Below are 21,006 nucleotides of genomic sequence, written 5' to 3'. Positions count from 1 at the left end.
AGCCTGGTCTACAAAAGCTAGTTCCAGGACAGGCTCCAAAACCACAGAGAAACCCTGTCTCGAAAAAAGAAAAAAAAAAAAAAAAAAAAAAAAGAAGATGGTGCCAGATTCCGTGAAACTGGAGTTATCGGCAATTGTAAGCCCCCATGATATAGTTGCTGGGGACTGAACTCCAGTCCTCTGAAAAAACAAGTGCTCTTAAGTGCTGAGCCATTTCTCTAGCCCCATGCCTGGCTTTTCTACGGGTCTTGATACATTCATAATCTTGATAAAAATTCAAGTTGTCAAGCCGGGTGTGGTGGTATATGTTTTTAATCCCAAAGCTCTGGAGACAGAGGTAGGTGGATCTCTGTGAGTTCAAGGCCAGCTTGGTCTAAGTAGCTAAATTCCAGGACTGAGTGTCAAAAACAAAACAAAACAAAAATAAATTCAAGTTGTCTTCCAATCTCTATCCAGACATTTTTTTGTGTGAATTAAATGCTAAGGTCCATAAATAATGTGTCTACTCTGCCCCCCAAAATAGTTATGCAAGGCAGCAAGGTGAGAACTTTTGAGAAATGAAGTTTAGCTTACCATTTCATTGAATGTTGGGTTCCTAGTTTTACGTGAAATTTTGGTTTTACGTTTTGATGTTTTGTGGGTATCTGGAAGTAGGTATGTTTTGACATATGGATTTGGGTCGGCCCCATCTTCAGTAACCTATAAAGAAAAGCAGTCTCTTAACAGTGATGCTTCCCACCAGGTACAGATCTTCTCAGCAGTCAGCATTTGTAACCACTCACAAGGTCTTTGATGTGCATCACCATGATGAAGAGGGTGCCATTTCGGTAAGACACAGATAACTTCACTGCTCCTCCTATTTGGCCCAGAGTAGGGCTGAAGGAACCTGCACCTGAAAATAGAAATACTTTCCTCTTTATCTCAACGTGCCTGCAAAGGTCCACAGTTCAACAAAAGAACTGCTGCACGAGGGCAGGGCGAGGGGAAGTGGACGGGAAAAGTAAACCTCATTTGCCACTAATTTGTACTTTTTTTTGTAATCACAAGCTAATTATTAGGAATGCTAAGTTTTTCTAGAAACGGACTTAGAAAGACTAACCTATTGAGAGAAAGGAAGGGAAGGAGGGAGACAGAAAATTTATTGCTCTTACAAAGAACCTGGATTAGATTCCCAGTATCCACGGAGTGCTTACAACCACCCATAACATCTAATTCGTTCTTCTGACCTCTATAGCATGTACATGGTATACATATATACATTCAGGCAAAATACTCATGTACATAAAATAAATCTCAAAAAAAAAAAAAATCCAAGAGAGACACCTGAAGACACCCCAAACAGATTTCTAGCCCCCACACACATGCATGTGCGCTAACACACATCAACCCCCACCCATCACAAAAGTGATGAGTTATCAACCGACGGGAAAAAGTCTCACCTGCAGACCTAGCTATTCCTTCAGCTTTCTCATCACGAAGTAAGGGGTGGAAAAAAGTACAAACAAGATCGCACTAAGATAAAAGAGAAAAAAGTTCATTAGTTAAATATTACATGACACAAAGGTAGACTGTGTTATTTACTTATATTGGAAAGTCACCTCTGCTACATCTGTTGATGCATTCAGCAAATTCTGTAAATAACTGTTTAATTCAATTTTCCTTTTGGCTGCTACATCTTTTATGTGTGTTCTTCCCAGAACCATCCTATTAGGGAAGCTACAAAAGATAAAGAAAAACAGCGAGATTTAAATGATTTTATCAGAAAATATTTGTAGAGTATCATGCACAATATTTACCTAGAAATATATTTTTAAGACACAAAAGTGTGGTTTTAACCTATTACATTTTGCAGGTGTGATTCAAAACACTAGGAATAAACTATTCAATTATTCATTTTCTTCATTTAAGCCTTGGCATCAAGATGCATGTGTTAGTTGGGCATGGTGGCACATGTCTGTAATCTCGGTACCACTTGGGAGGTAGAGATGGGTAGATCAGGAGTTGAAGGACACTCTGAGCTACAAAGCAAATTCCAGGCCAAAAAAAAAAAAAAAAAAAAGAGAGACCCTATCTCAACAACCCCCTCCCTGGGAGAAAAGAGGAAAGAAAAAGAAGCATGCCCTACTAGTTTCCTGTATTTGTTACTAATTTTCTGATATTGGTTTCAACTTTAATCATTCACAAATATTTACCTGATCTTGTCTCTAAAAGAATCATTACTCAATAATCATAAAGATACACAAACAATGACATAGAACCTAAATCAGGTGCCAAAACCATTATCTTAATTCTTACTTTGGTGATGATAAGAAAATGAGAGTACACACAGTAAGAAACTCTTTATTGTCTGAGACAAGGTCTCACTATGTATCCCTGGCTGGCCTTTTACTCAGAGATCCACACCCATCCGTAACAGACTTTGATACCCATCTTGTCTCCATGTTTTTGAAATCTCGTATGACAAGAATATGGCAAAGGAAAGCTGTAAGCTTTTTTAATCTGAGGTTTTACAAAAGGAGTCAGATAAAAAGCTAAGCACTAGGGGCAAAAGAGACGGCTCAGCAGTTAAGGGCATGTACTGTTCTTGCAGAGAACCTGAGTTCAGTTCCCAGCACCCACATTGGTCAGCTCACAATGGCCACTGTAACTCCAGCTCTATGGGATCAATGCCTCTGCAGCCACCAACACAGTAAACATACACAACACACATATACAATTTAAAATGAAAAATTATCTTTTAAAAAAGTAAGCATTGAAGATTAAAACATCTGTGAGGCAGTGCCCTTAATCTTAGCACTTGGGAGGCAGAGGCAGGTAAATCTCTGTGTTCAAGGCCAGCCTGGTCTACACAGTGACCAGGACAGCCAAGACTGTACACACAGAAAAACTGAAATGACCAAAAAAAAAAAAAAAAAAAAATTACATCTAAGAATTTCAGTGGTAACTGGCAAGGGGTCAGTGTTAAGCCATGGCACATGTTGAGGTCTGAGTTGTCAGGTTTGGAAGAAAGAGCCTTTACCAGCTAAGCCATAACATCTGACCTCAGGTTTACTATTTATCACAGAGTCAGTATGGCTCATATGGATGATTTATGCAGCTGTAGCATGTGACATTTTAAAACCAAGATTCCATTATCTTAGTTGACACATACAATCAAGGTGACAAATCAGGCGTCTTCAAAGCTCACACCTTGGTTGTTGTTTTGGTTTTTAAGACAATGGGTACATACTTAAAACAGTTCTCTGAAACCAGACCCACCTGAAACTTGCAGTGTCCTCTTCCTCTGCCTCCAGTGTACATGTGCCACCAGTCCTAGCTTTAAGATTTTAGTCACATGTTCATTCAACACAAAATTTAAGCTCCTTATCTATGTTCAGTACTGTACAAGGTACTTATTATTTTAACTGTTAACCACTTGCATGTAAAAATAGTTTCTACATAGGAAAATAAGAATAAATTTTTGCCAGGATAGGAACATACCCAGGTAACTTCCAAAGTGGAAAAATTATGCTGAGCTTATTGTGCAGTTCCTGAAACTCATCAAATGTCCGGAATACAAATGATGGTTCAAGGTGTCCTTCTCTCAGAATTCGGACTACATAAATCTAGAAGGAAATCAATGATAGGCACATTACATTATAATAAAATTTCTTTCCTGATACAAAAGTTTTAGTACAAGTAAGTGCTTTTACCCTTGGGAATATAAGTCACTAACAGGAAACAGGTTGTGAATAGAGTTCAATGTATTTATATAGCACACACTGCATTCTGAGACTGAACTTAACTACTAGAAGATTCAAATTAAACTTGGAAGTGAGCACTTTTGTTTCCATGCTTAAATATAATATACTTCTCAAACATATACACTTAGTGCATTTCCAACAAAAAGGAAAAAGGTTTATTTAAAGAAAGTATTGAACATGATTGCAAGAAGAGTCAGGTACATCCATAGAAAGCCCAAGGCACATGTGTGTACGCATGTGTATGTAAACTGAGTACACTTTCCAGTGCCATTATAAATCAATGGCAATATAACCTCAACAAAGAGATTAAAATTAAAGTGAAACGACTTTCTAAAAATATATTAATCATAGATTTAAAAAAGCATTATCTAAGAAAGTATTAGCATGGAGGATAGAGGTGTAGCTCAGTAGCACAGCATACGGCTAGCATACCTGAGACCTTGGAACTGACTCTCAGCATAGAAAAAGAGAGCGAAAAACAACAACAAACAAGACAGCACAAGGGTGAATAATAATAGCCACGGGAGAGTATGTAAAAAATAATACAAATCCTGGAGTTGCTTAAATATAAGGTGGTAGGCCATGGTGGCAACAGTCTTTATTCTAGCACTTGGCAGTCCAACAAATGTGGCTCTCCAAGTTTGAGGCTAGCCTGGTCTACACAGAGAGTTCCATGACAACCAGGGCTAAGACCCCTTCAGAGAAAAACAAAGAACAAGTTTTATGCGTATGTTTAATAAATAAATGCTATGTAGTGGTTAAAACCCTGGGTTTGATTGCCAGTGACACAAACAAATAGGAAAATACTGAACTGAAAAGTATAATGGGAGCTTAAGACTTTTTTGTTAAGTCTCTCTAATCAGCCCTGCCTGTCCTGGAAGTAGGTATATAGATCAGGCTGGCCTCGATCACAAAGATGTGCCTGCCTCTTGTCTCCTGAGTGCTCGGATTAAGGTGTACATCACCATGCCCTGATGAAACTTTAAAACTTTTTGAATTATATTGGTTAAATATGTTTCAGTAAGCAAGATTTACCTTTGAAACTAAAAAAAGATGGAAGGAAAAAGAAAATACTCTGACACTAAAAGAAGGAATGTATTTTGACCTTCATGATTTATTTCTTTTTTTTCTTTTTTTTGGTTTTTTTTTTTTTTTCGAGACAGGGTTTCTCTGTGGCTTTTGAGCCTGTCCTGGAACAGGCTGGTCTCAAACTCACAGAGATCATGATTTATTTCTAAGCAAATTAACAGTCCAAAAAAAAAAAAAAAATCAAAGTAATTCTTTAGGTATATTTACTTATTTTTGGACCATCCATGGAAACAACAAGCATAAACAAAATCAAAGCTCAGAACTTCAGCAATCAGTGAAAAATGTATGAAGGACAACAAAAACCTTACACATGATAATCTACACATGTTGAACAAACTTACATAGTGTTTATCTGGGTTGTATTTCTTGTGATATGTGAAAACAGAGGCTTCCTTGATTCGACCATCTTGTCTAAAGGAGTATGTTTTTGGTGAAAATGAAAGGATGGGCTCATCATTAGAAGGAAGACCAGAAAAACGGAGCTGAGCAAGGTTATGAATGAAGAAGTTAAACTTTGTGGCAATGCTTCCCAAACTTGACTCAATCAGCCTAGAAAAGAATCAGAAATTTGTTAATAGTAAGTTTACATGGAGACACGCGCTAAATTCAAGATAATAAAAAATGACCCCCCCCCCTTTTTTTTTGAGTTTTCCGAGACAGGGTTTCTCTGTAGCTTTGGAGCTCTTGTAGACCAGGCTAGCCTTGAACTCACAGAGATCTGCCTGCTTCTGCCTCCTAAGTGCTAGGATTAAAGGCATGCATCACCACAGCCCAGCCAGGTCAGTGCTTCAAACCTCCTCTCTACCGAGAGGAAGAAAGCAAGAGGAAAAGGACACGTCGATGCAAGCTCATTCTTCCCTGCTGAGAAACATGACAGCAGAAGTCAGTGAGTATGGTCACTGGGTCTTCAGAACATGTTTGCCCAAAAGATCTGTTTTTATTGAAAACAGCAATGATATCCAAATGCTAGCTGTTAACTGGCATGCACTTCAAATACTGTCATGAAGAAATAGTTTACAGCCCTAGAGTATCAGTCGGCTGCTGTGTTGTGGAATTCATAGAAGCTATTATTGTAGAATCTTGAAAATAGAATCATTTCAGAAGGAAACCTTAAAAAGCACATTATCATTAATGTAGAAACATGTTTCTTAGAAATACACTTATAAGCAGAATTCATCCAGTGGAAATCATACTAAATAACCTTGAGATTACACTTTGAAAGGAATAACATTTTTCTAAGCACTGCTGCACCTTTTAGTAGTTTTTTTTCTTTCAGTGCTGGTGAATGAACACCCAGGATCTTTCAGAGGAAAAGATAAGCACTCTACCTCTGAGCTACACCCCTAACCCTTTACATCTTGACATAATTAACATGTCATACCTAGTGAAGAAAATGGTAGCCTCAGCATCTGTAGTTTGGGGCTGAAGTGCATCTCTAACATACTTCAAATCCTGAATACTTGTAAGTTCTGGCAAACCTGAAGGAATCATCTATAGAAGAAAAAATATTAAAATTTCTCTTGGTCAAGTACTTAGAATTAAAGAAACAAAATTTATCAAAGACTTGAGTTTGTTAATATCCTGGGTATCTAAGTGACTCTTACAAATGAGAAAAGTCATACACCTCGCTGGAAGAAAAGTCCATTTATGGAAGTAAACACATACATTCTTGATCTCCCTCCTAGGCCTATGCTTACTATAACAACTCCACTCACAATCATTACAGCACGTTTTGGTTGTTTCTGTTCTTTTTACTTAGGTGTACTACTTATCCTAGGAACTGCAGAGATCCTGACGAGACAGCTTAACAAATGTTTGCCACTAGAATACACGTAGATCTAGAGACACAAATACACACTCACTCACCAGCAGCCATCGCCCCTTTCCACTCTAGCGTCACCACTCTCCTGACTTTTTGTAGTTTTTAATCAGTGGAATCAGACAGTGAGTACTTATATCAGTAATCTAAAAATATTGCACTAAAATTTTGACAACTGTGACTATAGCCAATTTTATTCCAAAAGAATAAAACATCCTTCTTAAAATATCAAAACATAGAGGTTTTAGTATATAATTCAATGCCAATAAAGAACAGTTACCAGTGAGAGAAGGTTAAGAAAGAGGTTTGTTTGCTTTCTTATCAAGTTGTAGGCTTGACAGCAGAGGTCCACAAACAACTGGAAACGAATGGTGGGCCTTTCACCCCCATTAATGACGTATGCCATGTCAGAGGTAAGCACAAAAGGAGCTCGATCCCTGTTGAAAGTAAACACAGAGCATATTTACACAACATACTTAAAATAAATGCTACCATTGCTGTTAAAAGTTATTAAATAAGCCACGTGAGCTACAATAATATTCAAGTGGGAAACAGCATGCTGTGGGATGTCTTTCTGCATGCTGTGCTGCTCTCACTGGTTGATAAATAAAACTGCTTTGGCTTATGGCAAGGCAGGATAGAGCCAGTCAGGAAATCCAAGCAGAAAAACAGGAGAAGGGTGGAGTCTGGGAGACTCTAGCCAGCCACCAAGGAAGCAAAATGTAAAAAATGAGGTAACAAGCTATGATCCATGTAGCAAAGCATTGATAAAAAATATGGGTTAATTTAAAAATGTAAGAGCTAACTAATAATAGCCTGAGTCATTGATCAAACATTTATAATTAATATTAAGCTTCTGAATGATTTTTTTTGAGACAGGGTTTCGGTGTGTTAACAGTCCTGGCTGTCCTGAAACTCACTTTGTAGACCAGGCTGGGCTTGAATGCACAGAGATCCAACTGCCTCTGTCTCCCGAGTGCTGGGATTAAAGGTGCGCACCACCACGCCTGGCAACTTCCTTTTATAACAGCACCAGGAGTTTTGCCTTTCTATAATCCCTGAATGTTCACATTTTGAGGAAAACTATTACATAGCAACTTCAGCATTGGGACAGAACTTAAATATGAAATTTTCACAAAAATGATTACTAATAAATCTTTATGACCAAAGAGAGATTCAACAGTGGTTACAAAAATATGCAGAGTTAGGGGCTAGAGAGATGGCTCAGAGGTTAAGAACACTGGCTGTTCTACCAGAGGTCCTAAGTTCAATTCCCAGCAACCACATGATGGCTCATAACCATCTGTAATGAGGTTCTGGTGCCCTCTTCTGGCATAGAGGAGTACATGCAGGAGGAAGGAGTACATGCAGGAGGAACATTGTATACATAATTAATAAATCTTAAAAATAAAAAAATATTAAAAAAAAAGAAAAATCAAAAAAAATATGCAGAGTTAAATTTATATTCATTACCACTGTACAAATGGACCATTTCTAGCAGATGACATAACCTAGATTAAACAATACATGTCCATTGACTTCAACAAAGTGCACACACACTGGTTTTGTCTATTATATGGTAAAGGCATCTCTTAGGGCCTTTTTCATTCCCAGTTACATTGAAAAGGAACTACAAGGCAAAGCACAACACAAGGACAAAGTCTGGGACGCTTCCCTTCACTGACAATAATAACAACATCTGTACCTTTTGAAGCTACCGAACATTTGTGCATGGCCCAAAAACTTTCCAAAATCAATGTGGAACATGTGTCCTGTGCTTCGAAGCATTATATTGTCATTGTGCCGATCGCAAATGCCTAAGACATAGGTAGCTACACAGCACCCAGCACAAGAGTAGATGAAGTTCTCGGAAGCCTGGAATAAAGACATAAAATTATTATTATTATTATTATTATTATTATTTTTTTTTTTTTTTTTTTTTTTTTTTTTTGGTTTTTCGAGACAGGGTTTCTCTGTGGTTTTGGAGCCTGTCCTGGAATTAGCTCTTGTAGACCAGGCTGGTCTCGAACTCACAGAGATCCGCCTGTCTCTGCTTCCCAAGTGCTGGGATTAAAAGACATAAAATTATGTGAGAGGAAAAAATATGTCTTAAAGGAGGCAGGGTTTGCCTGTGTATAGTAATAATTTATCACTTTTTTGGGGGGCTGGAGGGACAGGGTTTCTCTGTGTAGCCCTGGTTGTCCTGGAACTCTCTCTGTAGTCCAGCCTTCCTCAAACTCAGAGATCTGCCTGCCTCTGCCCCAAATGCTGGGATTAAAGGTGTGTACCACCACTGCTTGGCAGGAAAGCATACTTTTTATTTTTATTATTATTTTTATTTCTGGTTCAGTGGAAACGGAATACCTTTTAACAGAGCAAATTAATTCTCCTTTCAAATAGAACAGAGAACACATGTAAAGAAAGTCCGCTTGGAACTTCGGAGATGGCTCAGCAGTTTTAGCAACTGTTGCTTTTTCTGATTCCAAGCATCTACATCAGGTAGCTCCCAACTGCTTGTAACTCCAGCTACAGGAGATCTGATAGCCTCTTCTGTCTTCCAAAGGTACATGAGGGTACACACATACAATACACATAAACGTAATTTTAAAACTAAGTCAATTTATGGGCTAAGAGTATATATAACTCATTGTTTATCTAGCATGTAGAAGAACACAAAGCCAACTTATATCTTAAAACAATAACATGATTGGCTCTGTGCTAGCATCTGATGACTCTGTGTCTTCTAGAGTCTCAAGGGTATATCCATTTGTTCAGTTAGGCTTGCTATTCCTGGGGATTGCTAGCATGATACAGAAGGATACACAGCATGTAAGATGCACATAATAAGTATTATAAAGCATGCCCACTGATTCTCAAAATACCGTGATTGTTTTTTTCTTTTTCAGACAGAGTCTGTATCCCAATGAAATTCACAATCCTCTTGTCTCAATCTTTTCGGACCGGGACTGCAGGTTTGCACAATGCTAATACTAGTGAAATACTCGATTTCTTAAGTGGTACAGTTCTATTGGTCTTTGTGGTTAATTTTATTTTATAATCCTCCAGACACCATTGCCAATAATGATGATAACAGCAACATATATATAATACTTAATATCAATCTCTCTATTTATACAACTACTTATTTAAAAATCCCACCATAGGGGGCTGAAGAGATGGCTCAGAGGTGTAGAGCACTGGCTGCTCTTCCAGAGGTCCTGAGTTCAATTTCCGCAACCACATGGTGGCTTACAACCATCTTTAGTGAGATTGGATGCCCTCTTTTGGTGTGTAGGCATCCATGCAGATAGAGTAGTTGTATACACAGAATAAATAAATATTAAAAAAGACCCACCACAAATCACTAACTTAGGTATTAAGATTAATGCCATTTTAAAGACAAGTGAAACTAAGATATAGCAAGACTTCAATGTTTATCAAGATCATGTAATTGCAGAGGTGGCAAAGCCAGAATCCAACACAGACAACGGGACTCTACTGTGCTATACTCCTTCTTAGTCAAATGCAAATAAGGTGCTTAGTATACACTGTTCAACAAGAATTTTGGGGCAACATCTTATCAGAAATCACAAATCAATACTAAAATGAAGAAAGAGTGTCTTCTGCCATACTGTTTCCCAAGACTACAAAGAATTAAAAAATGGAGCCAGACACGATGGCCTGTAATCTCAGCACTAGGGAGACAGAAGCAGGTGGAACTTTGTGAGTTCAAGGGCAACCTGGTCTACACAGTGAGTTCCAGGACAGCCAGGGGCTATGTAGAGAGACCCTGTCAAAAAGAATTAAAAATGGCAGTGGGCTAACTAAACCACTCTAAAAGACCAACAAAGCATGAAATTCTCTTGCTTTTCCTTCACAAGTCAACAAACTGGATAGCACTTAATAGCTATAAAAATGACACATTAATGGCACTTAAATTAGGTATCTAAATGACATTAAAACTGGGGTCTTTTCAAACAGAGAGCACAAGGGAAGAGAGAGGGAACACAAACAACAAAAGGAAAGTTTGTCCGAGAAATGCCATATCAAAATATAATTCTTACTGGTCGGGCAGTGGTGGCGCACGCCTTTAATCCCAGCACTTGGGAGGCAGAGCTAGTTCCAGGACAGGCTCCAAAACCACAGAGAAACCCTGTCTCGAACCCCCCCCCAAAAAAACCAAAAAAACCCCCCAAAAAAACCCCCATAATTCTTCAACAGCTAATAAAACATTAATTGTGAGTCTTCCTTAAACCATATGAACAACATAACAGGTCTTAAGCACTAACAGTTTTCAGAATATATTTTGACAAAGTTCTCTAGGATAAAGAAGCATGCTGATTACCTTCTCATACTCTTCTTCAGAAGGATTGTACTTCCTCAGCCACTCGGCAAGGGGTTTATCTTTGAAGGATCCTGTCACACCATATTCCACTTGGATTTTCCTGAGGGTATCTGAAGCAGGAACTAGCTCCACCATGCCTTTAACAAACAAAGTATCAACTGTTTGAAAATGTTTCCCCAAAGTAGGTCTCAAAAATATTGATATGTTTCAATCCTTGAAATAAGACACCAAATCTAGCAAGTCATGCTTAAAAATGTAAGCAGTCGAAATTATCTTATTTTTTTAAAAGTACCCAAGGACTGGAGAGATGGCCCAGCAGTTAAGAATAGTAGCTTTTCGGGGCTGGAGAGATGGCTCAGAGGTTAAGAGCACTGACTGTTCTTCCAGAGGTCCTGAGTTCAATTCCCAGCAACCACATGATGGCTTACAACCATCTGTAATGAGACCTGGCGCCCTCTTCCGGTGTGTGGGCATACATGGAAGCAGAATGTTGTACACATAATAAATAAATAAATTAAAAAAAAAATACTAGCTTCTCTCTAGAGGTACCAGATTTGAGTCCCAGCACTCACATGGTACCTAGTTCACCAAAATCTGTAACCACAGTGCACGGAGATCTGATGCCCTCTTCTGGCATCTGCAGGTACCAGGCACTCACATATTACAAACACATATGTTAGTCAAACACCCATATACACAAGTAAAAATAGAAATAATGCTGGGTGGTGGTGGCACACACTTTTTATTGCAGCACTGGGAGGCAGAGGCAGGTGGATCTCTATGAGTTTGAGGCCAGCCTGTGTATACAAAGTGAGTTCTAGGACAGAGCTACACAGAGAAACCCTATCTCAAAAAGCCAAAACCAAACCCAAACCAACCAAACAAAAAAGAGTAATTACAGTGTCATTTGATGAACATGTAAAATATATCACAGAATGAACGAATTGTTATCAGTTACTTGAAAAACTTATCAATTGAGGATTGAGGCGGTTCAGTGGGTAAAAGTATCTATGTTAGCAGGACAACTTGATTTCAGTCCCTAGAATCCACAGAAGAATGAAAGAGAAGAGAGAGAGAGAGAGAGAGAGAGAGAGAGAGAGAGAGAGAGAGAGAGAACTGATGCCTGAAAGCTGTCCTCTGACCTCCATGCATGTGTGCCTACTCTTTCCAACACATACAAATAGCAAAGTAAAACAGAAAAATTTATCAACCGAGTAATAAAATAAAAATCTAGCTAACATAGATCAAAATAATGGGTTAAGATACGTCATAAGAGCTAATAAGAGGCTAGATCTAGCCGGGCGGTGGTGGCGCACGCCTTTAATCCCAGCACTTGGGAGGCAGAGGCAGGCGGATCTCTGTGAGTTCGAGACCAGCCTGGTCTACAAGAGCTAGTTCCAGGACAGGCTCCAAAGCTACAGAGAAACCCTGTCTCGAAAAACCAAAAACAAAAACAAAACAAACAAACAAAAAAAAAAGAGGCTAGAGCTAATGGGCCAATCAGCTTTATAACTTAAAAAAATATCTACTCTCATGAAAAAAGAAAACTTCATTACTGCTATTTATTCTAAGGAAATGAATCCAAAGTTGGCTTAAGTAGATGATGTCCTTATTGGGTCAATAAACCTATACTACTGGTTACTACAAAGTGTTTATTAGGACTACCTACTGAGCTGTTTTCTTAGTAGTTCTTTAAATGTTTTGTTGTTTTTTGGGATACAGTTTCTCTGTGTAGCCCTGTCTGTTCTGGAATTCATTCTGTAGTCCAGGCTGGCCCCGAACTCACAGAGATCTACCTACCTCTGCCTCCCAAGTGCTGGGATTAAAGGTATGAGCCAACACCGCCTGGCTGTAGCTGTTTTTAAAAGGATTTAACCATAATTAATCCAATCACAAGTAATACTAGCCAGGCATTGGTGGTGCATTTGGGAGGTAGAGACAGGTAGATCTCTGTGAGTTCAAGGCCAGCCTGGTCTACAGAGCAAGTTCCAGGACAGGCTCCAAAGCTAGAGATACCCTGTCTCAAAAAACCCAAAACCAACCAACCAACCAACCAAACAAACAAAAGTCCCCAAACAAAGCAAAAAAGCAATACTAGATATAAATAACTGAGACCCCAGCAAGCCTGCACCAGGAGCTGTGGGTATATAACCAAAAGTAAGTTCAAGAGTAAGCTATGTTCATGAGACAAAAGAAAGAAATCAAGATCCAATTAAAAGACATACCTCGATCTCGGCCAGTTGACAGGCATTTGAATATCACCATCCTCAGATCCAGTCCCTCTTTAAGCCAGATCTTATCCATAATCTTTATCATCTGTAAAGCTAACATATCTTGTCGAAGGTCTTCACCAACCTTGAAATTAAAGAAATAAAAATCACACCTTTCCCCAAGCACTTGTTACATGCCATAAGATCTGAGGGGTGTTTGACAGGGCATGCACAGAGAGAAGGGATTTTCAGAGCTGCACTGTACTCTTCTGTGGTGTCCTAGAGAAACTATTTCAAATGCCTCATGTCTCCATTTCATGTACAGTGCATTTTATTTTAATTAATTTTAAGGTGTCGGGGACTGAGTCCTTGGCCTTGTGTACACTGGGCAAGCACTCTACCACTGAGCTACATTCTGCTCAACAGTACGTTTAAAAAGCTGAATTTTAGCCGGGCGGTGGTGGCGCACGCCTTTAATCCCAGCACTTGGGAGGCAGAGGCAGGCGGATCTCTGTGAGTTCGAGACCAGCCTGGTCTAAAAGAGCTAGTTCCAGGACAGGCTCCAAAACCACAGAGAAACCCTGTCTCGAAAAACCAAAAAAAAAAAAAAAAAAAAAAAAAAAAAAAAAAAAAAAGCTGAATTTTAGAGTATGTAAAATACCTTCAATCAAAAGATAAAAGGAAGCTGGGTGGTGGCAGTGGCACATGCCTTTGATCCCAGCACTCCAGAAGCAGAGCATTGGAATCTCTGAGTTTAAGGCCAGCTTGGTCTATAGAGTGAGTTCCAGGACAGCCAGGACTACACAGACAAACCCTGTCTCAAAAAAAACCAAAACCAAAAAACAAAAAAGGAAATCACAGTGATCTTATGATAGTTTGTTTCTTGACTGTATCAATGCTAATATTCTGACTATAACATTACATTACAGTTATATAAGAGGTCAACAAGAATCTCTAGGAAACTTCTTATAATTATCTATAAATCTACAACCATTTCAAAATAAAGGTCACTTAAAAATATTAGTCCTTTTGGGGCTGGAGAGATGACACAAAGATTAAGATCATTTGATGTTCTGGCAGGACCTAAGTTCAGTTTCCAGCACTTATACATGGTGGCTCACAAATGTCCGTAATTCCAGTTCCAGAAGATCTAATGCCCTCTTCGAATCTCAGCGGGCACCAGCATGCATGTGTACACATTCAGACAAACATTCATATATATACAATAAATAAATGCTGGCCTGGAACTTGCTAGATTGACTAGGTTGGCCCTGAACTCAAAAGATCTTTCTGATTTTGCCTCTGGCGTGCTGGGATTAAACGTGTGTACCACCACACCTGGTCAAATAACAGTTTTTTTAAAAATATTTATTTATTTATTATGTATACAATATTCTGTCTGTATGCCTGCAGGCCAGAAGAGGGCACCAGACCCCATTACAGATGGTTGTGAGCCACCATGTGGTTGCTGGGAATTGAACTCAGGACCTTTGGAAGAACAGGCAATGCTCTTAACCTCTGAGCCATCTCTCCAGCCCTTGAATAACAGTTTTAACACAAACAATGATAAATATATTTTTGAGGCTAGCCAAGAAAATTATGAAAAAGATTAAGGAGGATTTGCTTTAACAAAAATTGAGACAACTTGTAGAATATCTATCATTAAAATAGATGGTATTGTTTTAAGAAAAGGTAAAAATATCAGTAAAATAAACAGAAACTTCTATCAAAGAAGGTTCAATTTTAGCTATCTTTATAAACCTTCAATTTATCAACTTAATGAATTAGCCAGAACTCCCCATTTTTTCTTCAATGTATGATTACAACTCACAAAATTTCAACAGGTAATAGATTCTTTTCTAACACTCCAGTCCTTCTAATTCACATAGGTAATCTCTATGCTTCTAAAAAACAATAATCAGGTATGATGGCATACCCTTACAATCCCAGCACATGGGAAGCTGTAACAGGATGATCCAGGGTTTAAGGCCAGCCAGGACTATACTGTGAGCTGTTGTCTTGCACAATTCCCTAAGAAACATCACCCTTTCTAGTTTTGCAGGTTGGCAAACCTGAGGGAGCCTGCCTGTGGTGATACTATGCTCACCAGCCTGGTCAAGGGCTGCAGTTGCCCCCCAGTCCTATCTGGGAAGATTTTATGTCAGCAATAATTTTACAGAAATACTCAAATTGTTCCCGTCATTGTCTGTTTTTTTATGGGACAGGGTCTCATAATTGAGGCCCTGTCTCAAACAAACAAACAAAATCAAACCAAACCAAACCAATCCCCTCTGAAAGAACCCAAGAGACAAAAAGCACAGAATGACTCTGGTCACCTCACCTTAAACATGACATTAATCTCTTCCCCCACAGGGTCAGCATTCACCATTGTGACTTTCAGGGGCATAGCATTAGAACTGAAGAAAGAGCACGACTGCAGACACAACACTGAGCGTTAGAAAGGCTGACGACAGCATGAAAATGAATTCTGAATTTATTGTGCCTGATATTTTTTTTCTAATGCTTTAAATTAGAGCAAATCAAACAATGGATGTTAACTAGTATTTACATAATCTGCCAATAATATGGATATGTAAATAGCTTTTGAAATTTAAACAGTATATAATCAGTAAAATAGCTACTCAATAAAGGCAGAAAAAACAAAAACTTAAAGACTTGGTGCAAAACCCTTTAAAGCCAGCCTGAACTTCTTCCTAAGTATCTGAATCACTCAACAGAACACACAGAGACCACACAGCTGTGTGATACTCATCCTGACCTGGGACAAGAGCTCCACTTTCACATAAGTACTGATGAAATTCATTACCTATGTAATTAAATACTAACACTTTAATAACTTCACGGCTTAAATCAAATCACATTTTATCTATTTATTTTGGGAATCAAATTCTGGGACTTGCACATACTAGACAAGGGCTCTACCACTGAGCTACAAATCTTACCTTACCATAAAACTCACAAAAAGCTAGTGTACGACCGTAACCCTACTTTAAGAACACAAAACCCAAAGTAATGAAAGAGCCTGTCACTATGTCCTTCAGGGACTCTGGTCAGGTAACAACATGCAGAAAGACAGAGCTAAGGGCACTTTCCCTAGCCAAGTACTTACAAACTGCACTCTCGCCCTCACCTGCATTAACAACTCTCCTTCTTGTGCATTATTTTATGTTTATATGAACTTGAGAGTACTGTGTTACCTTAATATTTAATTCTTTTGCCACTAGACTTGGTTTGAGAGGAAGACGACAATTATTTTTCAGAAAAAAGGACTGTACTCGTTCCATATTCTTTTGGAGGACCACCTATGGAAGAGATTGCCTCTGTAAGTAAATTATGAAAATGAAGAAAAAACGAAGATTATTCATTCTGAGAACGAGTGTGTCTATGCAGGTACACATTCATGGAGGCCACAGGTCAAGTGGGTTTCTTCTGTAATTGTTCTTTACTTATTTTTCTGGATAGACTCTCTCATTGAACCTGGACCTCACTGATTAGGCTAGCTGACCAGTGAGACCCAGGGATTCTCTTGTCTTTGCTTCCCCAGCACTGAGATTTCAGGTGGGTATCACTGAGCTGCCTTTTTATGTGGGTACTAGTAGGGATGCAAATTCAAGCTTGTGCTGCAAGCACTTTGCTGACAGAGCCATCTTCCAGCACTGAAGATCTGTATCCCTCCCAACATCGTGAACTCTTTTTTCCTATATAACTTACTGAGTCTAATTAGGAATGCCCATATACACAAGGGTGTTGGGTCACAGGAAGCCTACCAGTGGCCACCCCCTAATATTTATCTTTTGTTTTATTTGGTTTTAAGATACGGTCTCACTATGTAGCTCTGACTGTCCTAGAACTCACTCTGTAGACCAGGCTGGCCTCAAACTCACAGAGATCTGCCTGCCTCTCCTTCTCAAGTGCTGGGATTAAAGGTATGTGCCATCATGCCCAGTACAGATTTTTAGAAAAAAACAATCTAACAATCTAATGAAGTCATTACAGTTAAAATGTATACAGCTCTTAACTCAATTATTTTGTCCATAGGAATATTCCATAAAAAAATTAAAGCAAGCCTGGAGCAGTGACATGTATCTACAGAGTGAGTTACTGGGGAGATTGAAACAGGAGTGCAAGGCAACTCAGTAGTCTGAGACCAGCCTGAGCAACATAGTAAGATTCCATTCTTTCAAAACATAAAAGAAATAAGGAAGAAGTGCTTGCTAGAAGGCAGTAAAGACGTGTGCAAAAATGTTCACAGTAGCATTACTTGGGAAAAAAATATATAAACAATGTACATGGAGGCTCATAAATGATATATTAAATACTTTGTGACATTATGTACCTATTGAATGCTAAGTGTAATTGTATGGACTGACAAGCCTCCAAAATAAAAGTGAAAAAAGCTATTTTCAAAAATACAAAACAAAACAAAAACACCAACAATTTTTGAAAGAATTTAAGAACATATAAATAGAAAATATTCTCCCCCTGTGTTCATGAACTGGAAGACAAGCTGAGTTCAAGAAATAAGATATATTATTATGGCTAGATGTGACGGTGAACATTTTAATCCAGCACTGGGAGGCAGAAGCAAGAGGATCTCTGTGAGTTTGTGACCAGCCTGGTCTAACTACGAGATCAAGGATAGTCAGGGCTTTATAGAGAGATCTTATCTCAAAAGAAATTAATAAATAGCTGGGCAGTGGTGGCGTGAACCTTTAATCCCAGCACTTGGGAGGCAGAGGCAGGCAGATTTCTGTGAGTTCAAGGCCAGCCTAGTCTACAAGAGCTAGCTCCAGGACAGCTAGAACTGTTACATAGAGACATCCTGCCTCAAAAAAAAAAAACAAACAAACAAACAAACAAAAAAACCAAAGAAACACAATAAAAGTTTATTATTATAATCATAATATTTCCAAAATTGATCTATAGATTTAATATAGTTCTTATCAAAATCCCAACTGCCCAATGTGGTGGCAAGCATCTGCAATCCCAGCACTTATGAGGTCTATGCAGGAGGATACAGGGCTAGTCCAGTTATACAGATTTGTCTCAAAAACAAAACAATACTTGTGTTCTCTTTCATGGGTACATACCTGTCTAGTTGATCCACTAGCCTGTCTTACTTTTTCTGCCACTCCTCCTAAAAGTTGTACAAGTTTCATCTGCTTAGAAAGTTCTTCTCTGAGTCCTTTTCCTCCTACTGAGAGGAGAGCACCCAACACATGCTCATATCTGCTTCCAAAATGTGTATCATGCAAAGCATCCTTGAGAAGCCTAATGCAACAAAAATATTTATTGTCAGTCACTTCTGAGAACTAGATGAAGCTCGCTCAAAGATCAATTTAACAAGTTCTATTTTGGATATCCAGGAAATTAAGTCACACAAGCAAGAAAAGGCTCATTAGTTATTATAAAAAGCATGATGTTGTTTCATTAATTTTGGTTTTATTTCTAAAGACAAACCCTTCAGCTTCTTTAAAATAATAGATTCACTACACAGCTGGTTACCCACAGCAAGTATAATAAGCACACTGTTTATATTTAATAATTATGCCAACTCTGTTACTGTCTGCAAAACAAAGGAGCCACTTAATAAAATTTAAGTCTTACCAATACAAACTGTGTGCTATCTGGATATTTCCCAAGGCCCTGGACAGAAGGAAGCGCACTAGTGAACTGTTCAAGTAAATTTCATATTTCAAAGCCTATGTGTAAGAGGAAATAAGAGTTATTAGAAGTCAAATCATACCAAATTGCTCAGATAAAAGCATCAAATATGTAGACTAAATGCTACTCACTGGTGAAAAGATGACACTTATGGGAAAAAAAGGCTGGGTCTTATAGCCCAGAGGTAGAATGCTTGCTTAGCAGAAGCAATGCCATTCCTTCAATCCACAGCACTGCAAATATTTAAAAAAACCAATACTACAGGGGCTGAGCATTAAGATACACGCCTTTGTTCCCAGCACTCAAGAAGCAGCGGCAGGTCAATCTCTGTGAGTTCAAGCCCAGCCTGAATAAATGAATTCTAGGACAGCCAGGGCTACATTGAGAAAGCCTGTCTCAAAAAATAAAAGTCTATGAATATAGGTCAAATTGTTGAACTCAAAAGGAATACTATCTATTATATTAGCTATGTTTCACCAGCAAAGAAAAAAAAAGGGCTCAAGTCTGGCAAATTCCTGAAAATTGCCGGGTGCACACCTTTAATTCCAGCACTCGGGACTCAGGAGGCAGAGCCAGGCAGATCTCTGAGTTTGAGACAAGCCTGGTCTACAAAGTGAGTTCCAGGATAGCAGGGCTGCACAGAAAAACCCTGTCTTGAAAAATTAAAAAAAAAAAGTCTAAAAATAAAAGTTCACATGGCTATATGCCACATTACCCATGGCAATAATGGGAGATCATACTATATTCTCACACAGTGCCCTCAACATTTCTGCTGTACTACAATGGCATTTTAAAACAAAGAAGGGGTCCCATGGCCAGTCCCTTACTAACTGAAAGTAGGTGGGTGAGTAAGCAAGGTGCCTAGTAAAAACTCCCACCTGTACAAACTGTGGGAGAAGATCTGTTAGCTCATCATCACTAATGGCCTCAATCCAGCTCACAGCTAGAGATCGCACTTCCTGGTCAGCAAATCTAGAGTATCAGAAAATCAATATATAACAGTGATTTCTTGCAAGTGCAGTTTCATTAACTGAAAACACAATTTTAGTCTGTACCTGACAAAGAAGATTCAAATGGCTCTTACTCAAAACCAATGTGCTGGCGTGGCAGTACATGCCTTTGGGAGGCAGAGGCAAGCCAATCTCTGAGTCTGAGGCCAGCCCAGTCTACATAGCAAGCTCCTAACAGAATTTTCATACATACTGAGTACAATGACAATCTCCACTTAAACCCTTCCATTCTTACTATTCCCTCTTCTACTTTCTATTACCCTTCCACCCTTCCCTTAATACTTTTCTTTTTTTCTAAAGGAGCAAAAACTTAACTGTGTAAATACAGACTCAGTTCCCAGATTATTTCAAAATTTTAGCTTCATAAAAATTAATTTTATCCCCATAAATTATTACAATTATATAATTATTAAAAATAATCAATTACACATTAATAAAAAGAATTATTCAAATTAGATACTTAATTCTTTCTTTAGGTAAGCTTTAAATGATACAAAATGCTTTCTTGAGCATTTCAATGAAAAAGAATATGTTTATATAAATTATGCATACACACTTACATTATCATGTTGTTTTTATGTTAAAAGGGAAGTACCCCTGCAGCATAACACACTGCTGGGAAATTTGACAATAAAACATCAAATAAATGTATTTGACTTACTTTGCATCAAGAAGCTCCAATGCAGCTAGTGGGCACAATGGTGGCCACTGGTGCAGCAATGAGTAAGTTTTGGCAAGATTAGCCCATTTCCAGTTTGGGGCACTTGCTAGTATCTTAGGAAGACAATTTGGATGTTCGAAGCAATAATAACGTTTTTCCCACAAAAAGACCTTATCTTCTTTAGAAAGTCTGCATATATAATAGAATTAAGTTACTTCTCAGTAGAATTACGACATGGCTATAACCTCAATAATTAAAAAGTCAAAGAAGAAATGTATTTGTGACAAGTTACTAGTACTTGATGCTGCTAATACTAATAAGAAACGGAAATATTCAATGTACAGCAAACATACTCATCTACCCTCATCTGAAGATGGAAACTGCTCTGCCTTGACAAAAGTACAATAGTTGTTAAAGTGAAGAGTAATCCCAACAAGACACCAG

The 21,006-nt window shown here is 38.4% G+C and overlaps 1 protein-coding gene across 1 annotated transcript in view; it reads right to left on the bottom strand.

Annotated features, from left to right (window-relative positions):
• Positions 1 to 21,006, bottom strand: part of Pik3c2a (phosphatidylinositol-4-phosphate 3-kinase catalytic subunit type 2 alpha) — a 110,538-nt gene that overhangs the window by 4,217 nt on the left and 85,315 nt on the right. Inside the window, exons 16-32 of the mRNA XM_057777084.1 lie at positions 20,563 to 20,751; positions 19,770 to 19,863; positions 18,835 to 18,929; positions 18,318 to 18,498; positions 16,425 to 16,529; positions 15,548 to 15,640; positions 13,222 to 13,351; positions 10,997 to 11,133; positions 8,357 to 8,526; positions 6,932 to 7,088; positions 6,214 to 6,323; positions 5,174 to 5,381; positions 3,481 to 3,605; positions 1,599 to 1,716; positions 1,440 to 1,512; positions 783 to 892; positions 574 to 699 (exon numbers count right to left, since the gene is read on the bottom strand). Coding sequence (XP_057633067.1) covers positions 574 to 699; positions 783 to 892; positions 1,440 to 1,512; positions 1,599 to 1,716; positions 3,481 to 3,605; positions 5,174 to 5,381; positions 6,214 to 6,323; positions 6,932 to 7,088; positions 8,357 to 8,526; positions 10,997 to 11,133; positions 13,222 to 13,351; positions 15,548 to 15,640; positions 16,425 to 16,529; positions 18,318 to 18,498; positions 18,835 to 18,929; positions 19,770 to 19,863; positions 20,563 to 20,751 — 2,221 coding nt within the window. The remainder of the gene's footprint in view (positions 1 to 573; positions 700 to 782; positions 893 to 1,439; positions 1,513 to 1,598; positions 1,717 to 3,480; positions 3,606 to 5,173; positions 5,382 to 6,213; positions 6,324 to 6,931; positions 7,089 to 8,356; positions 8,527 to 10,996; positions 11,134 to 13,221; positions 13,352 to 15,547; positions 15,641 to 16,424; positions 16,530 to 18,317; positions 18,499 to 18,834; positions 18,930 to 19,769; positions 19,864 to 20,562; positions 20,752 to 21,006) is intronic.

This window comes from Chionomys nivalis, chromosome 8, assembly GCF_950005125.1.
Source record: "Chionomys nivalis chromosome 8, mChiNiv1.1, whole genome shotgun sequence".
NCBI lineage: Eukaryota > Metazoa > Chordata > Mammalia > Rodentia > Cricetidae > Chionomys > Chionomys nivalis.
This window is presented reverse-complemented; position numbering and strand designations above follow the sequence as displayed.